This window comes from Diceros bicornis, chromosome 35 (genome assembly GCF_020826845.1).
Source record: "Diceros bicornis minor isolate mBicDic1 chromosome 35, mDicBic1.mat.cur, whole genome shotgun sequence".
Taxonomy (NCBI): Eukaryota; Metazoa; Chordata; class Mammalia; order Perissodactyla; family Rhinocerotidae; genus Diceros; species Diceros bicornis.
This window is the reverse complement of record NC_080774.1, coordinates 21,980,422-21,998,552: the sequence shown is the minus strand read 5'-3', so window position 1 is coordinate 21,998,552 and position 18,131 is coordinate 21,980,422. Positions and strand designations below refer to the sequence as shown.

General features: G+C 44.2%; 1 protein-coding gene across 3 annotated transcripts in view; it reads left to right on the top strand.

Annotated features, from left to right (window-relative positions):
* Positions 1-18,131, top strand: part of TTC28 (tetratricopeptide repeat domain 28) — a 600,025-nt gene that overhangs the window by 482,960 nt on the left and 98,934 nt on the right. For all 3 annotated transcript variants that reach the window (XM_058531684.1, XM_058531683.1, XM_058531685.1), the window contains 4 exons: positions 7,952-9,293; positions 10,807-11,330; positions 14,960-15,069; positions 16,798-16,927. In XM_058531684.1, coding sequence (XP_058387667.1) covers positions 7,952-9,293; positions 10,807-11,330; positions 14,960-15,069; positions 16,798-16,927 — 2,106 coding nt within the window. The remainder of the gene's footprint in view (positions 1-7,951; positions 9,294-10,806; positions 11,331-14,959; positions 15,070-16,797; positions 16,928-18,131) is intronic.

Here is an 18,131-nt window from a genome sequence, read left to right as displayed (position 1 = left end):
TCCAGGCTGGCTTCTTGTCACTGCCATTTAGCCCAGGCCTGTGGGACACTGGCAGGAGGGGACTACAGAGGAACTGACTCTGCCTCTGTTCAGCCTAAAGGGAGGTTTGAGGGCCAGGGATTAGCAATTAGGACCTCTGTGTTTTTCTTTCAACTGCATTTTATTTCCTCCAAGTTTGGTTATAAGATGAATACGTTCTGGGGATCTAATGTACAGCATGGTAGCTGTAGTTAATAATACTTATTGTATACTTGAAATTTGCTAAAAGAGTAGATCTTAAGCATTCTTACCACAAAAAGATGATGGATGTGTTAATTAACTTGCTTGTGGTAATCATTTCACAGTGTAGACGTATATCAAATCACCACATTGTATGCTTTAAATACATACAATTTTATTTGTCAATTATATCTCAGTAAAGCTGGGGGGAAAAAGACAGGTTGTTTCCATTGGAGTGTGTTTGTGGGAGGGAGAGGTGGCACGTGCAAGGATTTCCTTGGCCTTATTATAGCGGGCTCCTCAGAATTGAAAGAGAAGGGAAGGGCAATTGGGATCTGGGACAGAAGTGCCGCTGAATTCACAATGTCACTGAAGACATCCTAAATTGCTGTTGAAGCAAAAGAAGATAACAGGCTCTTAACTTCACTTATCCTTTGGAGGAACAGGAGGAGCCTAGTGGGTTTGGTAGAAAAAGTAGACAGATGTAATTAAGATAAGTGATGGCAGAAGAGACACGTGATGGCCCAAGAGTTCTCCAGAGGTGATGCCCACACAGATGCTTATATCTGCCTCCTCCTACTACATTCCTGAGGCTCTTAGGATTTTCTGGTCTCTATATATACTTCTCTGCTCTAGATACAGATTTAGCCAGACCGTCACTCTGTTCTTATATAGCTTCCACAAGGTTGGTTTGCCACGACAGTATACTAATGTTAATGAGGAAGAAATGGGTACAAAATCATGACCGCCTTTCACTAGAAGGCATTCCAGCTTCATTTCAGAAGGGGAGCGGGTGAAAGAGCATGGACTCCTGAGTCAGAAGAACCTAGGTTCCAGTATCAGTCCTGCCATTTAAAGCTGTATGGGCCCGAGTAAGTTTTTGAACCTTCTGGATCTCTGAGACCACAGTATTGACCTCGCAGGATTGTTTTGAGGTGTGAATGAGATCATCAAGTAGAGAGCTGGCACAAGTTCTCAGGAAAAGTTTACCTACCAGGAAGGTGCTTGTAGCTGAAATCATATGATAAGTAATTTTGGAATTATCTGCCATTTAAAAATATCTGTACCTTTGCTGTCCTCCACTGGCAAAAATAATGGAGACTTGTCTCCAGGTACGTAAATAGTAACCTGAAAATGAGTTAGATGAAACATCCGGTTGGTTGCATATCTAACACAGAGCAGTTTGCTCTCTTGCCTTTGATTCCAGCCGTCTGTTTACTAACCAGGTCTATCCTGTCCTCCTCACCCCAAGCTTTGAGACATTTTAGGTATAATGTAGAAGAACTCTATGTGGAAATTTGAGAAGGAGAGGATCCAGGGAAGCTAAAGATGTCTAGAGTTGGAATAATGGGTCCCCTGGAGAAACTGGGGCCACTTCTCCTGCTGAGGAGGAGGATTGAGAGAAGCAGTTGAGAATATGCAGTGCTGTTTCTGTGAGCAGGTTTTCTCAGCTGTTTTTACCATCCCCTCCCACCCTTCCTGTTTGATAGACAACATATCATCCAATCTTTTAAGATCATTTGAAATTAAAGGTAAGACTAAATATCATGACTATAAATAAATCAAGGCAATGGGACAAAGCACTGTGTTGTTTTCAGTCTACACATGTCCTCCTTTCAGACTGGAGAAGGATATGGAGGCTGGTATAGCTGTGGAGGCTGGTGACCGGCTGATTTCTTTTTCTACTGAGGTCCCAAAGACAGAAAAATGAACTTAAACATCCACATGAGGACTTAGCTATGAGGAAGAGTTTCCTGATGCAAAAGGGGCTACAGAAGAATGTGCAGTACAGATCTCTCTGCATATCTTTATTATTTGATTAACTTTCTGTTATGGAAATTTTCTCTCTCTCTCTCTCACGTGCGCGCGCGCACACACACACACACACACACACACACACACACACAGAATAGTATAATGAACCTCCACATACTTGTAACCCAGTTATCAACATTTTGCTAATCTTTTTTCATCTATTTTCCTAAATATACACATGTTTACCTTTTTCCCCCCTGCTGGAGTATTTTTAAAGCAAACCATAGACACCATGTCATTTCATCTGTAAATACTTGCATAAGTATTTCTAACAGATGAGAACTTTTCTTTCTTTTTTTTTTTTTGTGAGGAAGATTAGCCCTGAGCTAACATCTGTTGCCAATCCTCCTCTTTTTGCTGAGGAAGACGGGCCCTGGGCTAACACCCGTGCCCATCTTCCTCCACTTTATACAGGACGCTGCCACAGCATGGCTTGACAAGTGGTGCGTCGGTGTGCGCCTGGGATACAAACCCTGGGCCGCCACAGTGGAGCACGTGCACTTAACCTCTACGCCACCGGGCCAGCCCCCAGATGAGAACTTTTTAAAGCACAGCTACTATCCCGTGTCACACCTAGTGAGACTAATACCAGTCCCTTCATGTCTCCTTCATATCTTGAAGGCAGATGGGCTAGTGCAGCTGAGGGCATATGTGGATTGAAATTCCCTCCTTCAGCTCTGTCACTAACTCACTTCCTCTCACTGGGCCTTGGTCATGTCATTTATAAAGTGAGCCTCTTCCAGTTCCCAAATCTCATGTTTCTTCTGAGAATAGCTGGTGATTTGGCTAGGATGGAGCAGAACTCAACCTGTTTGAAAGCAGGGGGAAAGAATAGATGAGCTCTTAAAGCCTCGTTTGGATTGTGCACTATTAGTAATCAGAACAACACTATTTTCAATAAATGAGAAGAGTGCTTCCATTTTTTGTGGAGGTACACTGAGACCCTACTTTCAAGGAATTCACAAAGAAAAGGCAGCCAGAAGTCATTGCTAAAATGCTAAATGTTCTAGTTTCAGTAGAAATTCTTCTGCTTGGCTTGTCCTGTTCACACCTCCTTTGGTCTTTGCTGGTAATGGTTAATAATAAAAGCAAATGCATTGAGCATTTACTATGTCCCAGGCATTGTGCTAGCTTCTCATAAGCATGATCTCCTTGGCCTCACAACAGCTCTTTGAAGTAGGTATTATTATTTCCATGGCAATGACCATTCTGGATGCATAGGTGGAGGCCTACCATGGTGATGTATAAATTCATAACCGTGTCTTCTTTCTCTGTATGCCGATGTGAGAACTCAGCTTTGTGAGGATCTTCTGCCCCACTAATCTTCATTTAATTCCCCTCCCTGCAGCACGTTGTCACCTTGCACGCCCCTGCTGACAGGCCCTCTGTAAGTCTTCATCTGAATGACGGCCCTGGAAAATCAAGCTGTGGTCTCGAAAGGGGAGGAGGATCTTCAGATTATCTCCTCAGCATGTGCATTCACTCTGCTGGCAGCTCTCAGGGCCGCTTTTCTGTTGCCTCAACAAAGAGAAAGCCTGCCAAGGGGTGTAATGTTCCGTTCAAAATTCTCCAGGCTGGCAGCAGCTGGGACAGTAGAGACACAGGGCAGATGAAAAAATTCCTGTCTCAGCCAGACCCATCTCCTCTTACCCTTGCCTGTGTCCAGAAGTCTTTGTTTTGAGAATCTTCCTATGATTCTTTATAGACCCTTGGAAGTGTCAGATGAGGAGGAAGAGCGAGAGAAAAGGGGCATGCATGGGCAAGCTGGCTGGGGGTCAGATTGTTTTGCCATAACCAGCAGGCAGTTTCTTTCCCAAATCATTGAACCCTGGGTAGCCATTATCATTCCAACTGCTCCCTATTAACTAGGCCAGACTCTTAAGGCCATGAGAGTAAGAGACAGAGAATTTCTTTTCCTTTCTCTCACTCTCTAAATACTACTCATACCATATTTAGATAGCATGCTATAGTTTACAAAGCTTATTGATATATACTGTTATGTTTCTCATACTCTCATACTATTTCTTTGAGATGATTATAACCTGGCCTTATTAATAAGAAAATAGAAAACATCAAAAAGTTTTTAATTAAAAAAAAGAAAAGTGGGCCGGCCCCATGGCATGACGGTTGAGTGCACGCGCTCCGCTGCTGGTGGCCCGGGTTTGGATCCCGGGCACGCGCCGATGCACCACTTGTCAGGCCATGCTGTGGCGGCGTCCCATATAAAGTGGAGGAAGATGGGCATGGATGTTGGCCTTGGGGCCAGTCTTCCTCAGCAAAAAGAGGAGGATTGGCATGGATGTTAGCTCAGGGCAGATCTTCCTCACAAAAAACAAAACAAAACAAAAAAAAGAGGCATGAGGAGACAAAAAAAAAAAAAAAGAAAGGCTCAGAGAAATAAAGTAATCGTCTCAAAGATACTCAGCTGAATGAGGTGGAAGCCAGTCTTGTAAAACAGGACTTCTGGCTTAAAGTTCTGTGCCTTTTCCATTATAGTGTGCCCTCCAGATACTTAGCCCGCTTCCTGTAGGATTGGGGTAAGTAGGGAGGGTGGGAGGCTAGCAAGGAGACCTGTGTCTTGGTGTACGGAGCCTGCAAAAAACCTGAGCTTCCTCAATTGCCTTCTCTAAAAGTCTCACTCTGCTTGCTTCCTCTTAACATCATCTTAGCAACAAACTAGTGATCATATTGGCTTAAAAATCATTGCAATGAAATCCAAAATCTGTGGGGAAAAATCAGTGCAAAGGCATCACTGTGGGAGACAGTGCTCAGAGAGAGGGGCAGGCACTCCTGCTGCCCTCCCCAGCTCTGGCTCTGTTCATAGCTATGGACTCATGGCTGGGCAGATATTTTGACCCTCATTTTAGAAATGCAGAAGCTGAGGAGAGAGGGAGTAAATGATTCATTTCCTCTAAGGATACCTGGAAAATTTAAATCTAAAAGTTTTCTCTTTAGGTAAAAGCAGTTTAGGGATACAGGCCAAATCCAGGTCTTTAGAACTGAAATGTTTCTGTCACTAATAATTTTGCCCCAGTAAAAGGGTTCCAGGTGATGCTAAGGTATTGCCTCTTGGGCAGCTGAGAGTTTCTCACCTTGAGATAGGTTCTGAAAAACTCTGATCCTTCCAGCTAGGATGCCAGTGGCATCTCCAACCCAGGGAAGTGACCAGACCCAATCCCAGGGAATATTACTTCTCTTATTGGATCAGAGTTTCAAAAATACTTTCAGTAATTTTTAAACCAAGTGTTATGTATTCACCATAGGAAAAAAACACTTAAAATACAGATAAGCAAAAAGAAAAAAACTGTAATTTCACCACCCAAAGATTACTACTGTTAACATTTAAATAAATTTTATGCTCTGTGTATGTATAGATGTAAACATATATGTATAGACACACATCATATTAATATTTTTATTAAAATGTGCTGCTTTATGACCATATATCCCACTAATGTTATAATTTTTCCCATGTCAATACGTAAACTTCTACTTCACCATTTTTAATGTCACCATGTTATTCCATTTTATAGAGTACCATGATTTACTTAGTTATTTTTAAATTTTGAAATGGTTTACTCATACAAGAAAATACATAAAAGAATTACCATAGTTTATTTAATCTCTACCACCTTGAGAATCCTCTTTCCTGGAAGCATTTAGTAATTTCAGTCACTAATATTTGAATTTCACTTTAATTTACAATGCACTTGCACATACATTATTTCATTTGATCCTCACTACTACCTTCTAAGGTTGATATCAAGATTATTGCTTTCCTCATTTTATAGATGGACTAAACAAGGCTCAGAGAGGCTAAAGGATTCATCCAGTACCCTAAGTCCAGCTACTGTCAAAGAAATGGCTGGGCCCAGAGATAGGTGCCACTGCTGTGGCAGGGCAGACCTCCACCGTGGGGGGCGTGGGGGGAGTCAGCACCAGAAGAGCGGCCCTGATGTGCTCCTCTCTCCCTCCTCACTTCAGCATCTGTCATGTGTACTGACATTATTTGTTTCATGTCTCTCTTCCTTATGACCCTGTGTGCTGTCTGAGGGCAGATTTGTGTCTTCGTTTTTCTCTCTACCCCTGCTGCCCACCACAAGGCTTAGTATACAATAGGTGCTCAGTTAATGTTTGCTGGGTCAGTGTGTAAGTGAATGGATGGATGCATGAATGAATGAATGGTGTCATAGAGATAAGCAAATTGCAGAGGCAGGATTTTGACAGCTTTCTTTCTCAATGACTCTATTTTCAGTTAAGACATTTTAACAAGAACCTATCTTGGTGTTTTTGAGTTTTTGTACTTCTGCAGGTTTTGGTCACCACTGCAAAGCTCACGCATTGATGCGTAGAAAACCGTGTTCAGAAGCAAGAGCAAGGAGAAACCTGTTTGTATACTAGATTCCCTCTGCCCTTTCCAGTGCTCCCCGCCGCCCCCACCCAGCGCCAAGTGGGATGAACCAGGCTCTCCTCAAAGGCACCTCCCAAGTTACTTTTATGATAGGAACTACTTTATATTTATGATATATCTCATTTTAAACTGCTTGTAAAAACAATAGCTTAGCTTAGCAGCTGTAGCGTAGTTTATGAGGGTTGTTTGAAGTACTGTTATTGTTGACTGTAAAAGATATATAGTAGAATTACAAGAAATTCTGGTACAAAAATCATTCAAATCCCATCACCTAACAAGGCAACTATTTTTATTTTTGCGTAATCCTCTCAGTCCTGTCCATGTGTACACATTTATTTTCACAGTTATTGTCACAGGGAGCATGCAGCATTGTTTTCTGCTTCCTACACTTAACATTATTGTGGGCCGGCCCCGTGGCTTAGCGGTTAAGTGCGCGCGCTCCGCTGCTGGCGGCCCGGGTTCGGATCCCGGGCGTGCACTGACACACCGCTTCTCCGGCCATGCTGAGGCCGCGTCCCACATACAGCAACTGGAAGGATGTGCAGCTATGACATATAACTATGTGCTGGGGCTTTGGGGGAAAAAATAAATAAATAAATAAAATTATAACATTATTGTAAGAAGTTTTTTCCCCATTTTTCTGCATAGACTTCATAATTATCTTTTTAATGACTGCATAATCCTCTACTGAGTTGATATACCAAAATGTGCTTATACAGTCCCCTAGTGTTTGCCGTTTACGATGTTTCTGATTTTCCGCTAATCTATCATGCTGCGGTGAAGATTGTTATGCATACAGCTCTTGCATTTGTCAAATGATTTCCTTAGAAGACGTTCCCATGAGTGGGATGGCAGGGTCTGAGCAGGACTGTGTTTGTGCTTCTTGCCCTGCTGCTCCTTCACAGGCTGTTCCAGCTTCTGTCCAGCAGTTGACGTCTTGACCAATTTCAAGGCAACCTCATCAATGTAGGGTGTTGTTTAAATTTTTTGCTTGCTAATTTAGTAGAAGTAAATGGTACTTCAGGGTTGTTTTATTTTACATTTCTTTGATTATTAAAAGAAATTAGCATTTCCCCTGAGGTTACTCTCTGTATTTCCTTGCACGTGAGTTGTCTGCTCACACTTACTGTTCTTTGCCTATTTCAGTAAATTGAGGTCTTGATTTTTTTAAATCAAGTGAAATCTTTACACACTATTGAATTTTTTCATATATGTTTCATATATTTTCCAGTATTGTGTTTGCCTTTTAATTTTAGATATGTATTTGTAGTATAAACTTATTTTTGTAATCAAATCTGTCAATGTTTGTTTTCTGTTGCTTCGAAGCTTAGAAAGCTATCCCCCCTCTGGAGAGCTGATAAATATTTAATTCTACCTTCTGTTATTTTAAATTCTTTAATTCATCTGGATTGTATATGAGTATAAATTGAGTTGCAAATTACGTTTTCTTCCAAATTGCTAATCAGTTATTCCAACCTTTTTCTGTTCTTTTATTCTCTTTCTTAGGAATCATACACCAGATGAAAGGCGATTATGATACCGCACTGAAACTCCACAAGACCCACCTGTGCATCGCCCAGGAGCTGAGTGATTACGCTGCCCAGGGCCGTGCCTATGGGAATATGGGCAATGCCTACAATGCTCTGGGCATGTATGACCAGGCAGTCAAGTACCACCGGCAGGAGCTGCAGATCTCCATGGAAGTGAATGACCGTGCCTCGCAAGCATCCACACATGGGAACCTTGCTGTGGCCTACCAGGCCCTGGGTGCCCATGACCGGGCCCTGCAGCACTATCAGAACCACCTGAACATCGCCCGGGAGCTGCGTGACATCCAGAGTGAGGCTCGGGCCCTCAGCAACCTGGGCAACTTCCACTGCTCTCGCGGAGAGTACGTCCACGCTGCCCCCTATTATGAACAGTACCTCCGGCTTGCTCCTGACCTTCAAGACATGGAAGGAGAAGGGAAGGTCTGCCACAATCTTGGCTATGCCCATTACTGCCTTGGAAATTACCAGGAGGCAGTGAAGTACTATGAGCAGGATCTGGCATTAGCCAAAGACCTTCATGACAAATTGAGCCAAGCAAAAGCTTACTGCAACTTGGGCCTAGCATTCAAGGCTCTGCTGAATTTCCACAAAGCTGAAGAGTGTCAAAAGTACCTACTGTCCCTAGCCCAGTCCCTGAATAATTCCCAGGCTAAATTTCGAGCCCTAGGGAACCTGGGCGATATATTCATCTGTAAAAAGGATGTAAATGGTGCAATAAAATTCTATGAGCAGCAGCTGGGCTTAGCTCACCATGTAAAGGACAGAAGACTGGAGGCCAGTGCATACGCAGCCCTGGGCACTGCATACCGAATGATCCAGAAATATGACAAGGCCTTGGGTTATCACACGCAGGAACTGGAGGTATATCAGGAGCTGAGTGACTTGCCGGGGGAGTGCAGAGCTCACGGGCACTTGGCTGCCGTCTACATGGCCCTTGGGAAATATACAATGGCATTCAAGTGTTATGAAGAGCAGCTGGATCTAGGGCAGAAGCTGAAGGATCCAAGTCTGGAAGCCCAGGTCTATGGCAACATGGGCATCACAAAGATGAACATGAATGTGATGGAAGAAGCCATCGGCTACTTTGAGCAGCAGTTGGCCATGCTGCAGCAGCTAAGTGGAAACGAGTCTGTGCTTGACAGGGGCCGGGCCTACGGCAACCTGGGAGATTGCTACGAGGCCCTGGGTGACTATGAGGAAGCTATCAAGTACTATGAACAATATTTATCTGTTGCCCAGAGTCTGAATCGCATGCAAGACCAAGCCAAGGCTTACCGGGGCCTGGGAAATGGACACAGGTAAAAATGACAGAGGACAAATGTGGTTGATAAACCTGCACAAAGAGCAGTTGTGACAGTAATGCAACTTAATGTCTGCATGGCAGCTTATTAACTATGAAGCATTTTCATACATATCTAATTTGGATCCTCCATTGATACTGTGAATTTAGCAGGGGATATTATTACCCTTATGTTATGGAGGAAGACACTAAGGCCCAGAGAGGTTACTTTAATGTCCAAGATTATACAGCTAAGTCAAACCCAGAGCTCTCGGACTCCAAGTGCAATGCCTTTTTGACTACTTCATAATGAGCAGGAGAAAAAATAGGAATGGGGGGTGCGCCAGCCTGGTGGTATAGTGGTTAAGTCTGCGCGCTCCTCTTCTGGTGGTCCGGGATTTGCAGGTTTGAATCGCGGGCGTGGACCTGTGCACCACTCATCAAGCCATGTGTGGTGCATCCCATATACAAAAGTAGAGGAAGATGGGCACAGATGTTAGCTCAGGGCTAGTCTCCCTCAGCAAAAAGAGGAGGATTGGCAATAGATGTTAGCTCAGAGCCAGTCTTCCTCACACACACAAAAAAATAATAGGAATGGGAAAGATGACTGAATCAATTTAACTGATCTTTTCTGAATGCCTCCTACATTATATGAATATGCTTATTAATACAACGTCCATGCCTACCAATTACTTGGACCGCATTTTGTTGCTTTTAGGGAAAGCCACCTGTTAATGGCCAGAGTGAAGAAACATACTATCATCATGCTAGGCACCTTGCATAGATATCTTACTTAATATGTTTAGCAATCCTGTATTACTCTTCATTTATTATCGTCTGGTATGGGATGTGGGATTTATCATCATCCAGACACTGAGGCTCAGGGAAAAGAATTCATGTGCCCCACACAACTGGTTTGGTCTTCTGCCAAAATCTATGCTCTTCCTACTTTTATCATGCCATCTCTTAGCAGCACAAAAAGACACACTATTGGCCAAGGTGATGCTTCCCTTCTGAACGTGGGGGACCCAAGAAGGTGTCTGCAGAATATATGGCCTCTCCAGATAGGCAGGGGATTAGGGCTCCTGGAGTGGAGGAAGGGCAAGGGTCAAACTAAATCATCGCCCATAGAGTGCTCTGAGAAGCTCAGGGTGAAAGATTTATGGCCATTGTAAAGTGATTTCAAAAACATAGTCTAAGCGGTAGTGGAAATTGGGAGGCCCGAAGAACCAAACAGTTCACTCGCTATCATTGTGCCTATTAATATATTTTATGTTTCCTCTGGGGTGTATATCCCATTGAATCGCAAGCTCTTGGGAAGGTCACTAAGGGATGACTTTTGAATTGCTTTCCAGATTATGAAATTCCCCTGCATCTCACTCTAAGGGCACATGATAGATTTTAGCTAGAAGAGGAGTTAAGAGCTTCAATAGTAAGTGACAGTGACAAATGCTTTTCATTTTCTCAGGGGCTTTAGCATGTCTGCACCTGCACAAAATAATATCATTGCTTTTCTGTCTACATCCCCACAGGGCAATGGGGAGCTTGCAGCAAGCCCTTGTGTGCTTTGAAAAGAGGCTCGTGGTCGCCCATGAGCTTGGGGAGGCCTTTAATAAAGCCCAGGCCTATGGAGAGCTGGGAAGTCTGCACAGCCAATTAGGGAATTACGAACAAGCCATTTCCTGCCTTGAACGCCAGCTGAACATCGCTAGAGAGATGAAAGACCGAGCTCTTGAAAGTGATGCGGCCTGTGGCCTAGGAGGCGTTTACCAGCAGATGGGGGAATATGATACAGCCCTGCAGTACCACCAGCTTGATCTTCAGATAGCTGAGGAAACCAACAACCCCACATGCCAGGGCAGAGCCTATGGGAACCTGGGCCTGACGTATGAATCCCTGGGCACCTTCGAGAGGGCTGTGGTCTATCAAGAACAGCACTTGAGCATCGCTGCACAGATGAATGACTTGGTGGCCAAGACGGTGTCGTATAGTAGCCTTGGAAGGACCCATCATGCTTTGCAGAACTATTCCCAGGCAGTCATGTACTTACAAGAAGGTAAGTGAGAAGGTCCGTCATGATCTGTCAGTCTACTCTGAGATGGAGTTCAGAGTCTACTCGGAAGGAAGTATGCACAATTTGAGTGGCCATCTCTGCTTGGAGTGAGGATCTCAGAGGCCACATCATCAGTTCAACTCCAAAACCATAGTGTCTCCCACTGAGTGTTCTTTAATAGTACAGAAGTGTTCCATTGTCCAGAATGCATTACCCAGGTTGTCTTACTCTGCTAGCCAGCTGCCCAAAGAGCTGATATCATCCTTGCTTTTCAGAGCCCTCTACTGAGTGAATAACATATTCTCACGCAAGATGAATCAAGTGAGATCTAATCATATAAAATTTAAGGGTCTGAATCAGAGGAAAATGACCATCTGTTCCAAGCCCTGTTGTCGTTCCAGAAAATATCTAAACTGTGTCAAAACTATGTGGAAGTCAATTTTGATGTGGCCGTTGAGGTCTAATCCAGAAGCATAAGTCTGAGGGTCATTCAAGCAGTTGACCAGGCTTCCTTCCCAGTGCTTATTACCCACAGTGCTTGGGCTGATGCCATGGTCATCTTGTTCCAGGCAAGCCCAGAAAGTGACTGCTCCTCCCCCTCCTCTCTCCTCCCCCTCCCCTCTCCTCCCCCTCCCCTCTCCTCCCCCTCCCCTCTCCTCCCCCTCCCCGTCCCTCTTCTCCTCCCCCCTCCCCCTCCATCAGGTTCAGCACAGTCAGTCCTTGGATGCTTGCTTCCTCGTGAAGCAGATGTGTTTACCTTCCACCTCTTTACACTGGGATGGGGCTTTCTACTCTGGAAAGCATTCCCCTCACCTGAGCACATTGCATCCTCCCATCCTGGGAGGGGAAAATGGCAGATGTGATATTCTAGGCTCACTAGTAAAAGGAAATGGTTGCTGATTTCATGCAAAAACTCTCATTTATGGTTTCCAAGTGTTTTTGCATATATAGTTTATTTGATCGGGTTTACTTCTCACAGTAGCCTTGAGAGGTGTATCTTTTTTATTCTCATTGGCAGCTAAGTGACCTGAGGTTCAGAGAATACTGTAGCTTGATCCTGATCATGTGGTCAGGAAGTGGTGGAGTGGGGCTTAGCCCAGGTTTTCTGACCCCAGAAACCACTCAAGACCCTGTGTGGAGTTGTTTCTAACCTTGCAAGAACAGAGCAGGGTTGGGGCAGTCGTATCCCTATTACTCCTGAGCCCCAGCTGGGAAGCCGGGAGAGAGAGAAGCAGGAAGCAAAGTAGAGAATGGGCCAGGGGCTGATGGTTCACTGTCCTCCTTTGCACAGACCAGGAATTGCTCTGGCCTGCAGGCTGAGAGGCTACTGAGAGGCTGGGAGCCACTTCCCAGACCTTATTTGGCCCACTCAATGGGAGCTCTGCCTCAATGTATTAAATATGAGAGTTGGCTTTTGGTTTTCTGAAACTTGACTATGGTAAAATTCCAACAGACTGGGGGCGATTTTCAGTTGAATTTGTGAAAACTATTAAATTTAGGCCCAGCATATGCCTTTCAGCTGTGTTCTTTCGTACTTCTTGATATCTTGTTTCCATGAAGCATCTGCTTTCCCTGAGACATTGTAACATACTTCTATATTTATGGACAACTCTCAATTTCATTTTTATTGTTTCTTGTAATTTAAGTCTTGCAGAGATCTAAATTCTTATTGTGGCATCTCCACGGTGCCTGCTTCGTGGTTGTGCTTCATCAGAGAGCCTGGTGTGCCCCATGGACCAAACCAGATGCCTCGTCTCAGGATCTGTTACAGGTGCAGGACACCTGGAAGGCCCTTTCTGAGTGCTCTGAGTTGGGTCTGCAGCCTCTTGCAAGGAGGGAACAGTTCAGTCAGAAACCATCTCAGTGCTCTCTCTCTCCTGCCTTTCAGAGGAGGCTGAAGATCAGCATCACTCTGCCCCAGTGCAAAGAATCTCACAGGTGGGGCCTTGTCTGAGTCTTTTGAACAAGCTCTCCAGGTGATTTGTATAGACACCCCTGGTTAAAGCCACTAGTCTCATCCAGCTTTTTCTCTTTTCGCAAATGAAGAAAGGGATCCTGGAGGGATTTAGTGACTGACCTGGAGTTTTGCAACTAGTTTCAGGCAAACCAGGCTCCAGGAGAGCTGGATGAGCAGATCAGATTCCTAAGCGGCAGAAGCCGATAGAAGCTGGGGCAGGACAGATACCATGTCTGTCCAATGGGCTTTTAACTCTTTATTGTTGAGCCTATGACTATGGGCCAGGGAGTATCCTACATGCTGGGGATCCAGCAGGGAACAAAGCACAGGTTAGGGGGCTACCGCAATGATTTTTACTTCTGACTCACAGACCCAGACCTAGCAGGGATAGCCATATTGAAGAATGGATATAGTTAGCTCATTGAGGATTAAAACAACCAGTATCCTGGTTTTCACCCAAGAATCATCTTCTTTCATTTGTGTTCCTATTCTGTGAGGTATTTTAAAATGTGACTAATATGCAAGTATTATTTTTGTTACCCAGTGACATGATTTAAACTTAAAATGCTATTTCTAAGTTTTCTGAGTTATGTGCACTTTGAAATGCATACTATTTTACAAGCTTGAACCTGAGTATCGCTTTTATTAGCCTCTCAACTGACTCAGTTTCTTTACAGAAGTCTGAAATTGCATGGGCCCAGCATGCTCAGAGGCAGGTTCCCATCCACCTTGAATTAGATTAGAAAAAGGAAGGCCTTCCTTTGTGTGTGCAAGTATAGTGTGGGAACCTTCATGCTGTCTTCTGTACAAGCTACTCCTATGTACAGAGAGCAAGATAAAGAGAGCAAAGTGCTGCTGAGAACTGCTTAGTGGCCAGTACAATAAACTATTGCCCTCAGATTTGGCTCCCACAAAGCCCTGGGGGTTGCTGGTGTCCTGAAATCCAGAAGCTTGCTGTGGGTAAGTGACCCACACTGCAGGTACCTATCTGAAGGCCATTAGAATGAGGACAGTCCCATTTAAGGCTTTTTGACTTATAGTAACACTTGTTCTGCAAGCCCACTGAGGCACATCAAAGTCTCAGCCTTAAAGGAAAAGCAGATTGGACATGAAATGTGTCAGTGGCATCAGTAACAGAAGGCAGGTCAGGCAGTGTGAGCATGCTGCTTTTGGGAGGACATCAGATGTGTCTCCCATCAACCCTGATAGGATGCAGTGCACATGAGATAGGAAAAAGTATTAGCTTGGCTTCTGTACTTGACTATGGAACTGTCAGGAAAAGCTTTTGCCAGCCAAAGGATTGGATTAGGTAAATGTATAGGCCAGAAGTTTTCATTTGCAAAGCTAGAGATTTCACATGTGGGAGGGCGGCCAGGTTAGGTTCTATTCGTTGCAATGTTTCTGCCTGTCCTGCAAACCTGTCTCCTGCTGCTAGCCATCGCCTGAGCTCTTGCTGGGGCATCTTGAAGTGTCCCAGAAAGGTCAGTACCAACACAGAATTTGAAGAGAATGCTTACTCTGCCCTGGCTGATTCTACTCTTGCCCTCTATTTTATCTACCTGTGTAGTTAACATTCTTTATATACAGCTGAGGCAGAATTACCCCCCAGGACTCCCTGGCAGGATGGAATTGTCTGTCTTCTATGTGTCCTTAAAATTTCTCTCTCTGGTTTCAGGCTTAAGGTTAGCTGAGCAACTGGGCCGAAGAGAAGATGAAGCCAAAATTCGCCATGGTCTTGGCCTCTCCCTTTGGGCTAGTGGGAACCTGGAGGAGGCCCAACATCAGGTGATCAGGATAACCCCTGTCCCCAGTGGATTTTCTTTCTAGAAGCATGGAAGACCTTGGGATTACTATCCTAGTAGTGATGACATTTGCCAAAAGGTGCTGCCCTCTACTCTTGGGTTAATGTACAGGATTTCCAGCCTGTACCAGCCTAGAAGTATTGAACCATAGTAAAATTCTTGCTCACTTGTGTGATAGATTTCTCATTAATGTCTTTGGAGTTCTTGTACTATTAATGTGCTGCTTTTCCTCATTAAAACTTAATATGAAACTACATACATTTTATGATAGAAATAAGTAATCTAAGAATTCATAGTTATTGGATTTAATGTCTTTGTAGGTTTCTAGTTATTGTATCAATAGATAGTGCTCTCTCTCACACACACACAGTTCATGTTTCTGCATATATATAAATAGTTGAAGAGAAGCCCGCTCTCATGCTGCCTCTGGAGATTAGAAAGATCCCTTGAGTTATGAGTTCCTCTGTCAGGTTAAGGGAGTTGTGAGATGGCGTCATCTAAAATCACACAATCACCCACTTTAGGCAGCATGTGAGTAACTACTGCAGAGGGCATTGTGCTAGGCAAAGGGGGTGGAGGATAAGTGAATCAAGGCTCCTATCCGAGTGCTCACAGGAACTGAGGACATGATGTGACTGAATTTGTACCATAGCATCCTGGAATTCTATGGTATTTTACTGTACTTTTCTTACTGTACTTTTTAAACTATTAAAGGCAATTTAAAGAATTCTCTAATTTCCTGGTTTTAAAAATTAAAATTTGTATTGATATAGTGATTTACAATTTTCAGAGTGCTTTCACTCACTGAATTTATTGCTCAAATAACCGTGTAAGGTAGAATGAAAACCATCCCCTTTATAGAGAAGAAACTGAGGCTCTGAATCTTGCTGAAAGTCACACAGCAAATTAGTGGTAGAGTTAGGAATGCATTCGTCTCTCCTAGTCTAAGTCTCTTAGTGTTAGAATTCTATTTTTTAAATTTGCATGAACTTAAAATTTGGTACTATTTCCAGCATATAAATATCAGAGAAAAGTCTTGTGGTCTCACTGATAGAGAAACCCATTAGAGCAGCAGGACAGTGTCTCCTTAGGAATGTCGAGTGTCCGGTCCTGTGGGTGTCCCTGTGAGTGGGCGTGGCTCCTGTGAAGCTTGTCTAGCGAAGACCTGACCCTGGGGCACTGCTGTGGAGAGCAGCTTTTGGTTTGGCTGAACCACCTGCAAAAAGCTATCTTCCTCCTGCGAGTGTGGCTGCCTTCATCTCATTTCCCCCCCAGCCTCGTCCGTTTCCAGCCTGCCTCCACCACACCTGTTCTCACTCCAGTCCTTCAGCACCGTGAGGCACGGGGTTGTGAGTTACGGTTGCTTGATGATGAGAGGCTTTTTGTTTGTTTTAATTAAAATCAGTGCTTGGTTGGATTAATAGCTGATTTTTTTTTCAATTTTCAAACTATAAGTCTATAAGCGCTGTCTTCTAGATCCTTTTATCTGTCAAAAATTGATTACCTAAGCCATAATTTACTGGGTATGATCTGATGCCTTTTCAGCTCTACAAAGACCTACATGGAAATCAATATTCATCCTTTCAAACCTTTTAGGACAATTTTTAGGTTGTATACCAAGATATGAGCAAAAGTTGTCTTCAGTCAGTGAATGGCTGGACAGTAGTTTCTGGGGAATGGATAACGTACGTTCTTTGTCCCCTACTTGCAGCTCTACAGGGCATCGGCCTTGTTTGAAACGATCCGACACGAGGCACAGCTGAGCACAGACTACAAACTCTCCCTCTTTGACCTGCAGACATCATCCTACCAGGCCTTGCAGCGGGTGCTCGTCAGCCTAGGTAAGAGCAGCTGGGGTTCCCACTTTGTGCCCGTGCATCTAAGTTGTTGAGTGATTGCTGTGATGAAGTGTGATTTGTTGTTACAACAGACGGTGAAGCCACAACCACAATCCAGCCCTTGAACATTAGTTCGTTTATTCAACAAATATTTGTATGTGCCGAGTGCCAGCCCTAGGGATTAAAGTCTAGAAGGCCTGATTCCTGCCTTCAAGAAGCTCTTAGCCTGTCAAGAGACGGAGGTCAACGAGTGCAGTATGATGTGGTTGGCGCCGGGGTAAAGGAAACTCAGGTGCTCTGGAAAGAAAGCAGCTTGCAGGCAGACCCAGGAGCCAGGGAAGGTGTCCCGGAGACAGGGATGCTTGAACCAGGTGTTCCCCCACCCCCATTCCCTCTCGCCATTAATACCTACGGGGGGAGGTACCTGAGAAGACACCCAGCCTCTTCCCTATTTCCTCTGCCACACGTCTTTTAATGTGGCTATCTAGTAAATGTTTTTACTATCTGCCCTCTAGGCCTAGGCATAGTCAGTGATAATTCTCCCAGGCGTGTGGCACTGCATTGCACAGGGCAGCATGCATCTTCCCTCACCTGGGCCTTAACTGTTGCAGCCACCCTATTCAAGCTCCCCTGTCCTCCCTCTCTCCTCAGGCCTGTCCATCTCTGCAGACCATTTTCCTCAACCTAGAACTTGGGTTTAGGAGGTATCCATTGGAACAAACAATGTCTTTGAAGTTGGATGTTGTGGCCTTGTCAATAACCTGTCCTTTGCTGTATGTGTATGAATACTCAAACTTCCACTTGAAAAATGCATCTATTAAATGTCCTCATTGCCTGGGATTACAATTTATTATCTATTATAATCACAGTGTTAAGTCTGTAGCACTTTGGGGCCAATTTTCCAACGTGAACAGAAATCGTCCCTGCTGTTCCTGTTAATAACTCAATAGAGTAAAAGAAGACATTTGCATACACACGTATAAATCCCCACTTTCTACTGATACTTGAACTGCAGGAAGCAAGGCGTACTTGAAGTGCTGTCAGAGCTGTAGCATGTGGTCTCCTGCCTCTGCCCACTCTCTCTTTGGACCTTAGTTCTAGTAACTTTTCCGTGTTTATATTTAAGACGCAAACAAATCCCTGCACTGTGTTCTTTCAGCATGTCTAAACAACCCTCACTTAAAAGTATGTTGCTTTATGTTTTTGT